This window comes from Primulina tabacum, chromosome 14 (assembly GCF_025594145.1).
Source record: "Primulina tabacum isolate GXHZ01 chromosome 14, ASM2559414v2, whole genome shotgun sequence".
NCBI lineage: Eukaryota > Viridiplantae > Streptophyta > Magnoliopsida > Lamiales > Gesneriaceae > Primulina > Primulina tabacum.
In genome coordinates, this window is record NC_134563.1 from 36,480,039 (window position 1) to 36,497,889 (window position 17,851).

Genomic DNA, 17,851 nt, shown 5'->3' on the forward strand with positions numbered 1-17,851 from the left:
CTCTTGCTTCAAGTAATACTATCATATATTATATTATAATCCACTATAATTTTTCTAGGGTTTAACAGCTCTCGTCTTGTGTCACCGCGTAAACCAGAAATCCTAACACAAGTTGAGAATCATACCACTATACAGATCAATAGGGATGTTGTATATTATAGGATTAGGTTTAGGGGACGAGAAAGACATCACCTTGAGAGGGCTTGAAGCAATAAGTAAATGTAGCAAAGTGTACATGGAGGCATATACTTCTCTTCTCTCATTCGGTCTCTCCTCCGGTGGCCTCTCAACTCTGGTGGGTTCCCTTTTTTCTTGATTTAATGGAGTTTTTCTGCAATAAAGTTTGAATCTTTGGAGTATCCGCAGGAAAATTTTTATGGAAGATCGATTACAGTCGCGGATAGGGAAATGGTAGAGGAAAAGGCGGATGTTATGCTGTTAGAAGCTCAGTCTTCTGATGTGGCGTTTTTGGTGGTTGGTGATCCTTTCGGGTAATTAATTTTAGATTGATTGATTTATTTTTTTCAAATTGGCTGTGAATTCTTGTTGCTGTTGCGAACCTTTTCTGGATGTCTTTTCTTGGATGTCTTTATCCCTGTCAAGACTATAAATTTAATGGGTTCTAGATAAAAGTTGCATCCGCGTAACCTACATTGGCAGTGCTGAAATATATTGATTGTTGTTGTGAAATTTCATACAGTGCGACAACTCATACCGATCTGGTGGTTCGAGCCAAGAAGTTGGAGGTGGACGTTAAGGTGGTGCACAATGCATCAGTGATGAATGCTATTGGAGTATGTGGTTTACAGCTCTATCGGTATGGGGAGACAGTTTCCATACCCTTTTTCACCGATACCTGGAGGCCTGATAGTTTTTACGATAAAATTAAAAGAAATCGAACACTTGGTTTGCATACTCTCTGCTTATTAGGTACACTCAATAGTCATGTATTGCTGTTGTGCATAAAATTTATAGCTTGTAAAATTGATCGGATGCTCTATTTTCCAGAAAAAAAAGGATTATGGTCTTGTGTTCTTAAATGTGTAATACTCAATACCATTATGTGAATATTTGCAGATATTCGAGTGAAGGAACCATCCCTAGAATCATTATGCAGGTTAGAGATACATTAAATTCGTTCCCTACTAAAAGAAGATGCCTTTTTTTATATGCATTTCTATGTTATTTCATAGCACAAATTTTGCATGCAATCATTATCCAGCTGGATTGTCATATACTTCTATCTCTGATTATATTTCAGAGGTAAAAAAGTGTACGAGCCACCGAGGTTTATGACCATAAACACTGCAATTGAACAGCTCTTGGAGGTGGGGCAAAATCACCATGAATGCGGTATGTTCTCCAACACTTGCCACATTCTATTTTTTCTTCCTGTGAAATTTGACGAATCACTTCTTTGAATAATTTAATCTGGTAATGTTTCGGTCTCAAATTGCAGTGTATAATGAAGACACTTCTTGTGTTGGATTAGCACGAGTAGGCTGCGAAGATCAGGTTATAGTTGCAGGATCCATGAAACAACTTTTGACTCAAGATTTTGGGCCTCCTTTGCATTGCCTTGTCATAGTAGGGGAAACTCATCCATTGGAAGAAGAAATGCTCGAATTCTACAGAGTCAACAAAATTTTGAAGCAAACTTAACTTTTTAGCAGCAACGGTGGTATATTTTGTTGCGCACATGTTATCTTTGTTTTACTATCTCAGACGTGTAACCTCCCTGTCCCTGTTCTGGTAAGGGTTTCCCGACAACCTTTTTAATTTACGGTAAGGAAAGGATCTGCGCCAAAGGGAGGATATAAAAATTTTAAGCGGATTATTGTTTTATTTCCCCTTGTTATTTGGTTGGAAACAACTTTTTCGTTCTTTTTTCAGGGATTCTGAATCATACATATTTTTCCAAATATTCGACTGTAATCTTCAGTTTTTAATAGCCATATGACCACATTTCGTTCGGATTATCTTATTAAATGTGGCCTCCACATCAAATATAAGGATCCAATCCAGTTGTCCCCTTTAATTGTCTTGTGGTTTTTGGCATCATGGCCCATGGGTTTATTTTTGTCATCCCAAAAAGAAGCGAAAAGTAAAGAACAATGTTTTACCCATTTTATATGAACTCTCAGCCTCCTTGATTCAATGGTCAAGTTCCGCTCTTATGAGGCAAAACATTTTAAATTCTTCTGCTTCGTTTGATGTCACTGACCAATTTATATTCGTTATGCATTTGTAAAATATGAAAACGTGTGGAAAAAGATGGAGCTTCACAAATGGCTATATATAGAGTTAGTTATATGGGCCTCAATGGATCCTTATGCATGAAATTGGGAGGAGATATGGATGACAATGGGTCGGATTTGAGTATGATAATAAATTCTCTGTCACCATTTATTATACGTATCTCTGTCTTCATTCATATCCTCATCTCGTATTCAATTTAGTCATTATCTCAATATATTTCGGAGTTGCATTTTCTCAAATTTGAATTATTTCAACATTGATATGAATATTTACTGTTGAAAATAATAAATAATAAAAATTTAATATAAAAATTATTAAATTAAACATTATAGAAAATATAATAAAATATTAGAAATTGTTTATTATAAAATCATTATTCTATAAAAATAATATCAAATATATGTTAATAAATTATTTCATTTCATCGTATTAATATTATTCAACAAAATATATTAGAATCAATATCATGTGCGCGCGCGCATATATATATATATATATATACACACATATATGATATATATATATATTAAACTATTTATTTATTTAATCGAATAAAAAGTTTTCTCCATTTCTACCTTATGATTGGGATGATATTGACATCCATCCCTAGGAGGAGAGGAACTATCGTTAACATGTGTCGGTGCCCTTTTCTTTTCAAAGAAAAATCCCATCTTTCACCCAGACCTCAACACCATCAGACCTTTCATATTTACATTTCGGTTTTCCTCGTCTTATCCTGTCAAACCTTGTCAAGATTCCATTTTTTCCTCAAAATTTTCTGAAAGATTCCTCGTAATAAATTCCTCCTGTATTTTACATCCCCGCTGCGCATTGCATGTGTTTCCTTGTAACTTTTATTTAGTGTATATATTCTAAAATTTGGTCCAAGAAATAACCTACTAATCCTCGCATGTTTGGATCTAGTCAGCTGAAACGGCATTCCTTGTCCGATTCATGCAACAGAAAGCTCATCAAGCTCATATTTTTCTTTGATTTCTTAAAAAGGATGGAGGATAAAAGACGTTCCGGAGGGTGGTGCGGTTGGTTTTTGGTGCTCATGGTTTTTGGTGCAATTGGGTTTGCGATTTTCGTAACCGTGACACAGAAAATGTACGAATCGGAACCTGATTCCTCCCCTGTTCCCGGCCATCCTGGCGCTATCACAAAGAAATACGCTGACGCTCTTGGAATTGCAATGCAGTTTTTCGACGTCCAAAAATGTCCATTCCTGTCTTTTCGTTTCACTTTTGAATTTTTTTATACGATTGGATGCATTTGTGTTGGTATTGATGTGGTGACAAGGATCCACCCAGAATTTGGTGGATGCATGCTCAGAAAGCTTATATTATATTATCAATGAAATTTGGTTCTTTAATTGGTTTGCTAGTGTATTGCTTAGTTATTGAATGTTGTTTTACCTGTTAAGTTCCATGTATTGTTTAAACACAGGTCAAGTCGCTTTTACGTGGCTATTATTGTTATGTCTGCTGGAAACACTGTAATAATCTCACATCAGCTTCCATAACAATTTGGAATTGTTAAGGCTGGTGGGGTTAGCCACTTAATAATCTAGTTTTTGGGTTTGGAATTTTCTCTAGGCCTGATAACCAAACAAAGACTAGATTAGTTTTGTCATCATTTGGATCAAGAGAAGATTTTTCATTTTTTAATTAAATTTTTTATTGATATTGGGACTCACTTCATGATATATTACAGCCGGGAAATTGGAGAATAATAAGATACCTTGGAGAGGGGATTCGGGTTTGCAAGATGGAAGTGAGGTGAAATTGGACCTTTCGAAGGGGATGTATGATGCTGGGGATCACATGAAGTTTGGATTCCCCATGGCTTTCACTGCAACAGTGTTGTCTTGGACGATTCTTGAATATGGGGACCACATGAAAGCGGTGAATCAATTGGAACCAGCTCAAGATTCACTCAAGTGGATCACAGACTACCTCGTAATCGCTCATCCGTCTGATGATGTCCTCTATATTCAGGTTCTTTCAATCTTTTCCACAATCAGAGGATTATCGTAGTTTAACACTTGCATGGCCCCCAAGCCTAGTGAAATGCCTAATTTGTGTTACACACCATAACTATGTAAGAACTTGATTAATATAAGGCTGTGTTTCAGTTAGAGGAAAATGAAGTACTTGGATGAACTGAGTTTTGGAATAGGGTTGAAATAGTTAGCAATTCATTTGGTCCAACAGTATTCTGACCAGAAAGCAGAGAAAACAAGTGTGGTTTAGCTTGTTTTCGTTCGATTTTCCCCCCATCTTTGAAACTGTCTTTTTTAGTCGAGAGACACCCAAGTAATGCTCTGTAACAATTTTTCAGGTGGGCAATCCTAAACTAGATCATAGGTGTTGGGATCGACCTGAAAACATGACAAAGCAACGGCCTTTGACGCAGGTGAATGCCTCTGCCCCTGGAACTGAGGTTGCCGCTGAAACAGCAGCTGCTCTGGCATCAGCATCTCTAGTGTTCAAGGTCATCGACTCTTCTTATTCCATTTTACTTCTGAAGCATGCTAAACAATTGTTCACATTTGCCGACCGATATAGAGAATCTTACAGCATCAGCATTCCCAATGTGCAAAAATTCTATAATTCTACTGGCTATGGGGATGAGCTATTGTGGGCAGCTAGTTGGCTCTATCATGCAACTGGGGAGAGATTTTATTTTGACTACGTGACTGGGAAAAATGGGGAAGATTTCGCTAATTGGGGAAATCCTACATGGTTTAGCTGGGATAACAAGCTGGCTGGTGCTCAGGTATTATTCATGGGTCGAGTAACATCTAGAACTATAGCAGAATGGATGAAAATGGTTATTTCCTTGCTTTTAAAATGAAAGAGAACACATATATATTCATCTGTGTTGGGAACAAAAATTTTTATATTGTTTTTCTTTTGAGCTTAGCCCCAACCGTTTCTGGGAAATTGAAGGCTTGATGGCAAATTCAACGAGTACCTTGTGCAGGTTCTGCTGTCGAGGGTTAATTTTTTTGGGTCGGAAGATATTTCAAATTCTAAAATCCTCCTCAGGTATAGGAAGTCTGCAGAGGCTGTCATGTGCAATCTTTTACCCGATCCACGCACAGGCACAACCAGCAGAACTGAAAGTAATATTCTTTGTTACTTTCTTTCCCAACTCACATTCTCATACATGAAGTTGTAAGTTTCAATTTTCCTTATGTTTTGTAAATACAGAAGGTTTAATATGGATAACTGAATGGAATGCTCTCCAGCATCCTGTGGCTTCGGCTTTCTTAGCCGTGGTTTATAGCGATTACATGCTTACATCTCGAACTACAAAGATTTATTGCAGTGGAAGTTATTTTACGCCCTTGGATCTCCGGAAGTTTGCAATCTCACAGGTACTCGTATAGTCATTATACCATCATGGTAATTTTTCACCAATTTGTACAAGAAGATATAGTTGTTTGTAACAGGTCAATGAAAATCTTTTGAACTAATCCCATAGTAGATGTGCATCATTTCTTTGGAGCTACACAATATAATGAGTCCATCATTTCTTGACGATAGATCATTCACATTGCTCTGTGTTTATATATATACATATATTCACATCTCATGTGTTTTTCACAGCTGGAATATGTCCTAGGAAACAATCCTATGAATATGAGTTATCTCGTGGGATACGGGGATAACTATCCACAATATGTCCACCACAGAGGAGCCTCGATTCCGGCAGACGCTACAACTGGCTGCAAAGACGGTTTCAAGTGGCTTGACTCAGATGAACCGAATCCTAACATTGCAATTGGAGCACTTGTTGGTGGTCCTTTTCTTAATGACTCGTATATTGATTCGAGAAACAACTCTATGCAGGGAGAACCGAGCACGTATAACAGTGCTGTCATTGTTGGGCTTCTTTCTGGTCTGGTTACCAAATCATCTGTGGTTCTATCGTTCATTTAATGAAATTTGAGTGTGTATATATATTTTTACAAAAAAATATGTCTTAAATTTGAATTTATTTAGTAACCATTTTAGCCAACCTTTCATGGGCTTCCTTTCAAAAAAATAAAAAAAAATTGAAGTGTGGAAAGGAAAGTGTGATTTGGTTATTAGGTTTCAATCATGGCTTGTCTCCTTAGCAGATTGGATTGTGCACAATGCGCACTGACTTGCAATTGACACTGTTCTCTGTTCTTATCTATTTAGAAGTATGCATTTGTGCGTTAAGAAAGGCCTTTTTTCTCAATCTAACCTCGGCTGGTTTGGGCGAGGTTAGGGTGCTAAACCCAATTCGTCTTTTTTTTTTTTTTCAATTTAAGATTTTTTTTCTCCTAAAAGTGAATAGTCAAGTTTCAGTGTTTCCTAATATTTTTATATTTATTATAATATAAAAATGTTGGGAGTGGATAAGGGCTAGAGCATCATGTTAGTCAAAAGTGTCAACTGCACGCACTGTATAGACAAAGTCAATCTCCATTGTTCAAAATTTTCAACGGTAATGGTTTTAATTGGATGTTACACGTAGTTGAGTGCCAACGATTTTCCCACTGATCAAGTCAATACATAGATGCGCTTTTATATATTCTAGTTACTCAATACACGTTATACGTGTGTATACAGTCTTTTTTATCATTATTGATGGACTAAAGTGACAAATTATGAAGAGATTAAATTGATATTTGAACACATGCAACAATAATTTAGTTAAATCCAATACTCTCAATTCAATAGTAGTCTCAAGAATTTCAGGGCAAACTTTATCATACCACCCGATAATTTAATTTCTTGTCTGGCGAAAGTATGCAAAGTCTCCGTTGATACTATATTTCTTGTGGGGGGGACTAAGATTGATCACTTTCAACTCAATTTAATTTTGACCCAAAAATTTTAAAAAAATTTAAAATTTAAAATTAAAGCACGTCAATTTGACTCTAATTTTTTTTTTTTTTTTTACTACAATAGCTTCCAAATTTGTCGGCAAGAATATTTCCTCATTTTATGTATGTGCGTGTATATTTGGGTTTTTCTATACTGTTTTTTAGGATGTTGTGAAATTTTAGATATTGAATCATCATAATGATGTCAAATTTCATTAAAATTCCAGAAATTCACATGATCTAATAACGTTGGAATAGACTTTAATAAATTTGTTAGATCATTTTAGCTTTTTATTAAACCAAAAATAACTAATATATCTACATTCAAGTGGAAAAGTTGCGCGCAGTAATCACTTATTTCAATAAAATTGATGAAAAAAATTACGAAGGAATATATAAAATTGAGGCAACATTGTATAGACAAAAAAAGACCGCTACGGATTGTCTGTTCATGTCATATTGTCATTTGATGTTCCACCGATGAATAAATGACACTGCCAAATGTAGTGATAGCCCCCGGAACGTTTGTCAACCGCCACCACCAACATAGGGCCGCCGCTACCACCTACAGCTTGCCATCGCCGCCATAACCCTTGCATTCACCGCACCACCAACAAATCGTATGCCTTGGCTTCGGTCACCACAGCCAAAGCTACCGCGCCCTCATCTTCGCCAGCGAGACTGTGCCTTGCTTGCCACAGTCGTCACTTCTGCTTATTTGGATTCTTCGGTTGCTTGGTTCACGAATTATTTTCCAAACAGACATATTTTGCACAATCTATGCAATTAATAATCAATGGTTAATTAGTGGAACATACTATTCAAAGGCAGCAAAATACATGCGCAAACAAAGCTTACAAAATATATATATATATATAACAAAATAAAAGTTTTTTCTGATTCAAATGAATACAAGTAAAAATGGGCAAATCAATATGGGGTAACATGAATTGGAACAAACTTATGTAAAAATCCACAGCCGAAATAAAAGAACTGCGGACATAATAATAAAACATCCTCTACTCTAGCTTAGCTTTTACAATTTGATGATAAAATTCCATTATATACGTCGCCTAAATATTCGAGTTTTATAGTCGTGTCAACGAGCGAGTTCTGATTTCGTTGTATAGCCCAGTTGCTGCTCTATCTCCCAAGTCAATTTTGGTGTAACCCCGTCATGTATCGGAGCATAATCCTGCACAAAAGATCGGATTTTTACTCAACTACAGAGAATATAAAATATATTTTTTGAATTGGGAGAGGAGATTGATATAAGACAAGCTACAAATCATCACCCTCAACTACTAGAAAATATAATATTGGATAAAAGAATTGAATAAATATTTGTCATACCTCGAGCTTGGACATGAGTACTTGGGCAGTTGGGGCAGACACAATGATATGACGGGCAGATGGGGTGATGAAGCCTTCATCAACTGCCTTGTCTATGAAAGACAAGAGTGAGTTGTAGTACCCATCCACGTTCAGCAAACCCACCTGCAAATTAAAATTACACAAAGCAATTAAATGCATCCATTCCATTTTGATTTTGACTTTCGAGGCTTATTACAATAATTTTTTTTTAAAAAAAGAGACATGCACGGAGGAAATACAACATACGGGTTTGTCATGAATTCCAAGTTGAGCCCAAGTGATGACTTCCAAGAGTTCCTCCAATGTACCATACCCACCTACAATCCATTTTAAAAACACCAAATTTGTCAATTTTAAAATAATCACCAACTTTGCACATGCAAATAAACAATTTATCAAAAGAATTATTACAAGAGTCCATTTTACGCTATTATTAATATTCCCATATAATATATATTAATCGGGTACTAAATTCAAGGACAATAATTCAGCACTGGTATATATTTAGCCTGATAGCATGTATCCATCTGATTTAACACACATCCGATCAGGTGGAAAGTTATTTTTGACATTTGCTACGAAAATATATTATATGAAAGCAACTTAAAACAAATAGCAATACGATGCCATTAATTAATATAGGACTAAAATTACCAGGCAAGGCAATAAATGCATCAGCTTGCTTGGCCATTTCTGCCTTTCTTTGGTGCATACCAGATACCGCTCTCACTTCTCCCACGGGCTCCCCGGTTATCTGATCAACCCCAATAAAACTTTAGATTTAAATCTTGCACACTTCAATTATACAATTTTTAATTCTTACCTCTATCGGCATTAGAGTTCTGGGAATCACTCTGCAAAAAAAATAAAAAAATATTGTAGGTCATATTTCTTTTCTTTTCTTTTCTTTTTTTTTTAATTTTTTTTTTAAAAAAGAGCAATTTTTATCGAGAGATAAAAGTAAAATACCCCAACACGTGGCGGCCACCATCATACACAGCTTGGGAGACTAGACCCATTAATCCAATACTTCCACCTCCATAAACCAAGTCTATGCTCCTTTCAACCTGTCCATTATTAATTAAATTTTTATATTCGATTTTATATGATTCGGGCCTTCATTTCTTGAATAATCAGGCAGTACGATTTCAACGTGAACACCATATTATTATATGATGATTAATCAACTGAAAGAAGAAATATTGCACGTTGATCTTGCGGATCCAAACATTATAACACTTTCTCGACTTTGCATATATATATATATATATATAATTCTTGATGTACTGGACCGATTTAGTCCTAACTGCTGGTGATAACAGAAATCATAAAAATAAAATATATAATAGTAATAAGACTTAAAGATATTACAATATAAGGAGACTGTCATCTCTTTGCTCTAGCCCCTGTTAACTGTAAGGCCATGTTTGGACAAAAAGTTCTTGTGTGAGTTTGACGTCACAACAAATTATAATATAACCCCAAGAAATTGATGGTCAAATGATGAACATAACCGTACAAGAACAGACAATTTTGAGGTTGGGTAAAAATATGGAACCAAACAGAGAATTAACTTCATCTCAATCTAATAAAATATCCATGATGAGAATTTCTATAGACCCTCCCTCCACCTTCTTTACATTTTTCATAATTTACATAAAAAAAAACTAGAAAACAGCAACTGATTTTTTGCATTTGTAGGGATTATGTGAATGGTGACTACTCATTTTGTGATGATAAAATACAAAGTTTGAATTTTTTTTTTAAACTTAAGTTGCGATTATATAGGTAAACCAGTAAAAGAAGATATAAAAAAGTACCAATTCTTTTCCAAGTTGTATAGCTGCAAGTTGGTAGCTCGGATTTTTTCCTGGACTGCTCCCACAAAAAACACATATCCTCTTGAATCTTGACGGCTTCATAGGCTGAAGCAAGTTATTTTCCATGGTCAACACCTATTTTTTTGTGTGTGAAATAAGGAATATGGGAAAAAGGGTAGTAATAAAAAGATTGTGTGAATAGAGATTAGATTAACGGGATGTGGCTGTGTATCGAGCAAGTCAGCAAAATTTCTTGATTCTGCTGCGTTGTTTAGAAGTAAGAAAGAATAAGAAAATGTGTAGAAAGGAATGAGGGGATAGTACATTGGTAAGTCATTGGTCCCCTTTTATATCCAAATTTGTCGTGGGATTTCCAATCCAATATGTACACATGGCACCAACTGTCCTTTTTTATATTTATGATTATGATTTTTTGGGGATTATTTTTTTACCATTTATATTTTTGTTCGAAACATTTTAGTTTTTTTTACTACTTTGGGTAATTCGTGTCTTTTTCAATCTAAAGTCTATGGAGATAGAGTTTCTAAGGACAGTACCCAGTGGGTGTGTAATCACATTTTTTTCCTTTTTAGAGAGTATTTCTTGTTTTGGGATTTAGATTTTCTTTTGGCATGCTGTCTGAATCATGTTCTCATATGAACAAGGAATTGGCATGAAGAGATTACAATACCTCGTGTTTTGTGTCTTAATAAATATGTATGTATATATATAAATGATTTTTTTTACTAAATTGTTTATGACCAATTCTGCCATTTCTCGTATGTGATATTTAAGGGGAAATACTAAATGAAACACAGTTTTTGAAACCAATGAAATAGTTAGAATGTGCATCACATGACAATGTCTGCCCACTTGGATCCAAACACCTTCAATTATGATTCGAGTACGAAAAATAAGTAGGAGAGGTATGCATTTGAAACATTAACGAGTGAGAAATTCGGGACCTCGTCATTTTGATAGGTGTTATATCAATTCAACACATGATGAGATCGGCTAATGAAGCGGCACATCAATTGGTTCGACCTACTCTTATGACTAGGTCTAACTTATAATGATTTAGTAGTTATTATCCGATTGGTTTTTTAAAATTATATCTAAAGATTTAAACTCTCCGTTTTAATACAATTTCATATTTAAAAAAAAACACACAACTCTACACATATTTCACCCCATATTATGGCTCCATGACGGTGACGGTGCCATATAGAGGTGCACGTGCACTTCACTTAAGGCCATACATTTGCTGGACCATAGCTCCAAGCAACCTATTCAAAGGACCTCTCCTTAACCACACAAATTTTCAGACCAAAATTCTTCTCCTACCACAACTGATTTTGATTGAACATCAAATATCCTATACCCATATATTATTTCTGCATTATAAATTAATATATATATATATGTATAAATATATATATGTATGTATAAATTAAAAATGGGCTTCAAAATGTTTGAGCTTCAACTTGAAAATGAAAATGAAAAAATGGGTTGTAGTTGTATCTGCAGAAAAGACTAATTTTCCCCTAGTCACTCAATTAAAATTAATATTTCAAGATTCTACTTTAAACATTAATCGCATGCACAAAAAGTACATATTCTCTGTCAATATAATATACATACATATACATAAAAAAATTGTATGATTAATTTAGATATGTGAAATAATGAATAAGAGATTTGCAGTGTTTCGTGTACATCGGGTCCATCCCGCGGCAGAGGTCAAGTTGTGTTTAGACTATTGAAATAATCGTTGACATATCCCATTAAATAGTAAAAAAAATTAAAGTGGGCTTCCTCGAATATAATTGCTTAGCAACTAACTTAACACCACGATCAATAATATATATATACGTTATTTTTTATATAATTATAATTAAAATTAATGATACGTATCGTACATTTGAGCCATTAATTTAAAAGGATTAGACGATTATTAGTTGGCTAAAGTATATAATGGGTGATTTCCAAGAAGATTCTTCCCATTGTAATGGAGACTAATTCTACTAATTGTTATATTTTTAGGTGGGATGGATATTAATTTTTTAAGCTCGCGTTTCAGTCATGCTTGGAAAGTTGAGTACAAAGAGTGTTCAAATGGAAGTTTTCCTCTTCATTTTCGACTTTCAAAGGAGTAGGTGTCATTATTTATCTGGCCTACACCAGATAGTGACTTAACCGGAGTCTCTTGTTGAAGTAAATTTTTTTTTTATGGATTGTAACTTATAATTTGAAAACTATGTATATATATATATATATATAGTTGAATAATTATAATTATATTTTTTTAGAAACTTATGAATTATATTATCACAGAGGAAATATCAGCGATATTTTCTGTGGTTTTTGAGTAAAATTTTACGCACAACTCACAATGTTGCAGATGAGTAAATTAACAATTATATATGTTGTCGGACTAGAAGTTAATTCCATTCTCAAAGTTCACTCGATGCCCATTCGAAGAATTATGTCTCGATGCATCAATTCCTCGAGCGTTTAATAATATAACGACGTGGTCAAATTCCTAAAGCATGATTTTTCAAACCAAATTATCATCTTTTTTTGGTAGAAAAGTCGTATGAAACATTGATTTGGGGATAGGTAAGGAAAGAGAATTATAAATGAAATAATCGTAAAAAAATCAAATGGATATCGAGTGTGAGGCTCGGGGCCGAAAAGAGCGGGGGTGATCGCCGGTACCATGAGGTTACACGGACAATGAGCGGCTCCTGACAGGCTTCTAGGTGGAGGGAACATGAATGAACCGATCTTACACCGGAAGGAGATAGATTTTGAAACTGTTCATGTATAAAACTGTGCAGTTGAGGATGACTTAAAAGATTTGATTGGTACTACTCATATCAAATAGGTGCATCTTCTTTTCGGTATCTCATCACATAAAAACTCCAAAGTTGAGCGTGCTTGGCTTGAGAAATTTTGGGATGAGTGACCCCCTGAGAAGTTTCATAGGGTTTGTGTGAGTGAGAACATAATCATGCTGGAAAGACTCTTCTTGGTACAATGAGGACAGACGTCGAATATAGGGCATTATAACGAGTATTATTAATTAGTGAAAGTTATAATAGTAATATTACGTTGATGTAATTTGGTCATACTGATAAAAGATTATTTTATTTTTCATAAGTTGTATTTTTAATCACACACGCAGAATATTAAAATTTATATGATTATTAATTAATTATACAATTGTATATAGACTAAAACAACACTGGCAAAACTTAAACACAAAGGTACCTACTTTGACCTCAAACATCTCTTCACAATATTGTGTGTGTGTTTTTTCTCTTCGAGGGAATTAATTTTCAAGCGCGAACAAAGGAATATGTTTTGTTGCCGATCCTCCCTAGTTTACAAGCCTACATTCTAGGCTGCGTTCCACCTTGAGAAATATTCCAACCGTAAAATAACAACTCTGTTTTTTTTAAGGATGTAAGAAAGTCAATGTTTATGTTTTTCACTTTTCTGATGCAACAAAGGACCCATAATATTATATATATTATCAATCCAATTACAAACTTACTGTCGTAAGCAATAATTATCCTAACGATAGAAATAATGAAATATGGTGTTTAAAGCTATGTTATATGATTAATTAAAATAATTTAAGTTACAGCCTCCACCAGTTATACTTTTTATATATTATATTGTGTAATTTTATATATATTGAAAAATACGACCAATTCAAATGTCCAAAACGAAGAAATAATAATAATAATAATAATAATAAAAAGGTATGGTGGGGTAAATTGGGATAAGAGTGCACGTGGTAGTATCTCTGTCTCTACCAAATGTTGCCTCCTTTAATCCAGCCGTTTCCCAAGATTTAAACCCACCTTTTTAAAATATTATAAAATATATAATATAATATAAACAAATTTATTTTTGAATGTTCTCCTTTGAATTCAATGCTTCTTATCCATCGAACAATATATATATATAATCTAAAATTTTATAGAATTAAACCGAATAATATCGAGTTACAACATTCAATACACTAAATAATAATATAATTCAAGTTGCATTTCACGTACATAGAATATTAATTAATTCCTTACTATTTTAATTTAAAAGTCTAGTTTTGTATTGATGCAGTCGTTAAATTTGACAAAAGTAGATGGTTTGAACTGCGAATTACAAATCCAAGTCTAATAGCATAAATGCGGTGGGGAGAAGGTTATTTTTTTTGTTAGAAATTTGGATTCGGAGACAAATTAAATGAAAAATTATATTCAAACTTCACTTAATATCTTAAAAATATATATAAATTTTTTATTTTTTTCAAACAAACTGTTTTGGGATACAACGATTTTTAGAATAATTGAAAAGTGATAACTGAACTGTTGTGACCTTTAAAATATTTGAATTGTACTGTTAAATATTTAAAACGTCAAACGATCGATCCTACATACTCAAATGACTCAATCAAGACATGATATTCTTAGAATATTCCACATTCTAAAAAATCGTTATTATTTAAGTAAAATTGCACTGGAGTTTCCAATCAAATTATCATGTTATCTGAAGCGTGTACAAAATATCCACCTCATTTCACGAATTTTTAAGTACATAAAACAATTGAATTGTTATTTCATAAAGATATGAAGTACAAATATCCAAGAGTGAATTTAATTAATTCACAAATTTTTAACTCATTAATTCGTTGAATAATTTAAACATCATATCACATGATACTTAAATAATAATAGAACATCTTCATTAATTAATACGTTTTCTTGTCAAGTAAAGTTGGTTTGGATCCTGTGGCCTAAAAGTGATGCACATGAGCATGTTCATCTGTTCCTGAGCCTATTTAAATATATAGAGGGTAAGTTAATATTATAATTTATTAAATCAAAAAGAGTAGGTCCTTTTATGAAACGGTCTCACGAATATTTATATGTGAGACGGGTCAACCCTACTGATATTCATAATAAAAAGTAATACTATGGATGAACCAAATAAGATATCTGTTTCACAAAATACGACTCGTGAGACCGTCTCACACAAGTTTTTGCCAATCAAGAAACTGTCACACCCCGTGCTTAAATCCACGCCTGCGTCACTGCAAAATGGACATCTATAACAGCTACTTTGTATAGATACTCATTTTACGAAAATGATTAACTCAAATTGACAGAGAAGACCATTGTAGTTCATTATAAACCATTTTTAAATTTGTTTTTTTTTTTTTAACTCGATAGGACAAGAATATTACAATATCAATCAATGCCAATACTAATTAAAAAAAAACAAATGGTTTTGTGTCTTTTGACTAACTAAAACATTTATTATTGTTGAAATCATATTTTAATGATGATTTTATTTCATCAAAATGTCAAGAGAATGTGGTTAGGAAAAGAACACATCTTTTAGAAGGTAGGAGAAGGAAAAAAGAAGAGCCTAACCACCCCCACAAATAAAGAAATTAAATTTGGACTATTGAAATTGATTGTATTGGTGAGTGAGGGAAAAAGGAGATGGAAGTGACAATGTATTTTTTTGGAATTTATGTGACGGTTTTATTTTCAGTCCAAAACTTGCATGCATCATCCTTTCTTTTTGTATAAAATTGTTACATTATTTGACAATAATTCGACCGGTCGTATTATATATGGCTTTTTTAAAAAGGAGATAGAGAAATTGCATAGACACTTTTGTCGATCGCCGATTTGTATGACCAATTTAAGTGCCATGGAGTTGACATTAACGTACAAAATTATTCACTCGAAGAACATAATTACGACATTAATTAAGCATTAATCATCCATTACATTAATCTTCAAAATATCCTATTGCTTCCTTCCAATAAAATTCTTTAATCCCCTCATTTAAAATTTTCAGGCTATCCAACACGTTACCTTTCTTGAAAACAACAAATTGTTTAGCTAATTAAATAAACTATTAATACGTGTAATCGTGTAATATAGCTTAGACGTTAATGAATTATAATTATATGATCATATTATCTTTATATAAATCACTTTCTTAAATTAAAACCCTTTTTCCATTTTAATAATTTAAAATATTATATTTGCAACACCCGAAAATTAAAGATTTAAAACGATTTATACTGAATTACAATTAATTTTTATAATAATGTGAGTTAATATTTCGTAAAAATATATAATTAGAATGCGGTGGTTATCGTTTCAGTTGTGCTTTTGTTCACTTTAAATTAACTATATATAAATTTACAACATATCAATATTTAAAAGCAGAAACACAAAACATGAAGGGATCTCAATTTCACACGCTTTTTTTTATGCAAAGCTCTTTTTTTTACGAGACACTTGAAAATGACATGAGTTGGAATGGGTAACTAACTTTTCTTTAAATCCTTAAATTCAAACATAAGTTTGTGGGCAGTCTATGGTAAGGAAAAAATTGTTTCTGTATTTCCTGATTTACGCAAAAAAAAAAAAAAATGTTGTATTCCATGATCTAACAAATCTTTTCACTGATGAAAATCGAAACAAAACATTAAAAATATAATACTTAATAATTTCTTTACATGTTTTGAAAAAATAATAAGTATTTAAGAAAGTGACTGGAAATTTTTACATATATTTTTATGAGGGCCGTGATTCGCATATTCCTGTCCATACATACACGTGTGAATCACGATCATGTCTCCATTATGAAGCACTACACAATAGAGTCGTGTACATTCCAATATCCAAGGAATTAATAAAAGTGTATGGATTAGGTATATGACAATATCAATAAATTTGTATATATTTAATTATTTACGGACATTAAAATAAAATAATTATTTGTAGATTATTATATAGTTAAAATCAACGTGAGTACTCAAAGCTCCATAGCCAAATGGATATGGCTGACACATCATATTCCAATCAAATAAATTATATTGTGATACATGTGGGAACGACTGTTAACATACTTTCTCTATTTTTCAATTCAAAACAAAAGCAATTTTATTTAAATATTATTTTCTAAAAATAATAATAATAATAAAATAAAAAGAAGTGATGCACTGGGATGATATTTTTCACCATTTCTTGATTTTATTCAACAAAATAGAATGATTTTTTTTTTTTGCCAATTCTTATTACTCGAACAAATCGTGCCCTAAACTGATGAAATCCGAGGCGGCTTAAAACTTTCTTAAAAATCATCATGTCCGAATCACAATTATCAAAGAAGTAACAGTACCGATAATAATTTGGATTATAACCAAAACCCAAGTCTCGAGATGACAAGCTATTTCACATCAAGATAAAGCATCGCAATAAAATATGAAAAAAAGGGACAGCGGATTATCTCACCATCCGGCCAATACAAGTAGTGTAATTGCATGCACACGGTTGGATGATGGGATACGGGCTCCACGCCATTTGACTGTTGTGGGATCGTGTATCAATCCTGCAGGACATGCAATATCTTCGTTAAATGAACCTGGAACATGCTCTTTTTTGGGCCTTTTCTTGCTTGTTTTTACTTTCTCAGTGCTTTTCTTCTTCATCGTGAA

At 33.3% G+C, this 17,851-nt stretch overlaps 3 protein-coding genes across 3 annotated transcripts; 2 read left to right on the top strand and 1 right to left on the bottom strand.

Annotated features, from left to right (window-relative positions):
* The first annotated feature begins 23 nt into the window (after positions 1-23).
* On the top strand, positions 24-1,972 carry LOC142525421 (putative diphthine methyl ester synthase). The gene is made up of 6 exons (XM_075629710.1): positions 24-295; positions 367-491; positions 701-930; positions 1,078-1,117; positions 1,262-1,353; positions 1,460-1,972. The coding sequence occupies exons 1-6, from the start codon at positions 146-148 to the stop codon at positions 1,660-1,662; spliced, it is 840 nt and encodes a 279-aa protein (XP_075485825.1). The 5' UTR covers positions 24-145; the 3' UTR covers positions 1,663-1,972.
* Positions 1,973-2,843: 871 nt separating this feature from the next.
* Positions 2,844-6,437, top strand: LOC142525124 (endoglucanase 10-like). Its single transcript, XM_075629292.1, has 6 exons — positions 2,844-3,479; positions 3,976-4,259; positions 4,603-5,040; positions 5,248-5,389; positions 5,478-5,644; positions 5,877-6,437. The coding sequence occupies exons 1-6, from the start codon at positions 3,170-3,172 to the stop codon at positions 6,207-6,209; spliced, it is 1,674 nt and encodes a 557-aa protein (XP_075485407.1). The 5' UTR covers positions 2,844-3,169; the 3' UTR covers positions 6,210-6,437.
* A 1,543-nt stretch (positions 6,438-7,980) lies between these two features.
* On the bottom strand, positions 7,981-10,636 carry LOC142524961 (putative cytokinin riboside 5'-monophosphate phosphoribohydrolase LOGL10). Its single transcript, XM_075629128.1, has 7 exons — positions 10,321-10,636; positions 9,470-9,567; positions 9,324-9,354; positions 9,155-9,254; positions 8,747-8,817; positions 8,480-8,623; positions 7,981-8,321 (listed from the first exon to the last, which is right to left on the bottom strand). Exons 1-7 carry the CDS (start codon positions 10,444-10,446, stop codon positions 8,226-8,228), a joined length of 666 nt encoding a protein of 221 aa, XP_075485243.1. The 5' UTR covers positions 10,447-10,636; the 3' UTR covers positions 7,981-8,225.
* Positions 10,637-17,851: the final 7,215 nt, after the last annotated feature.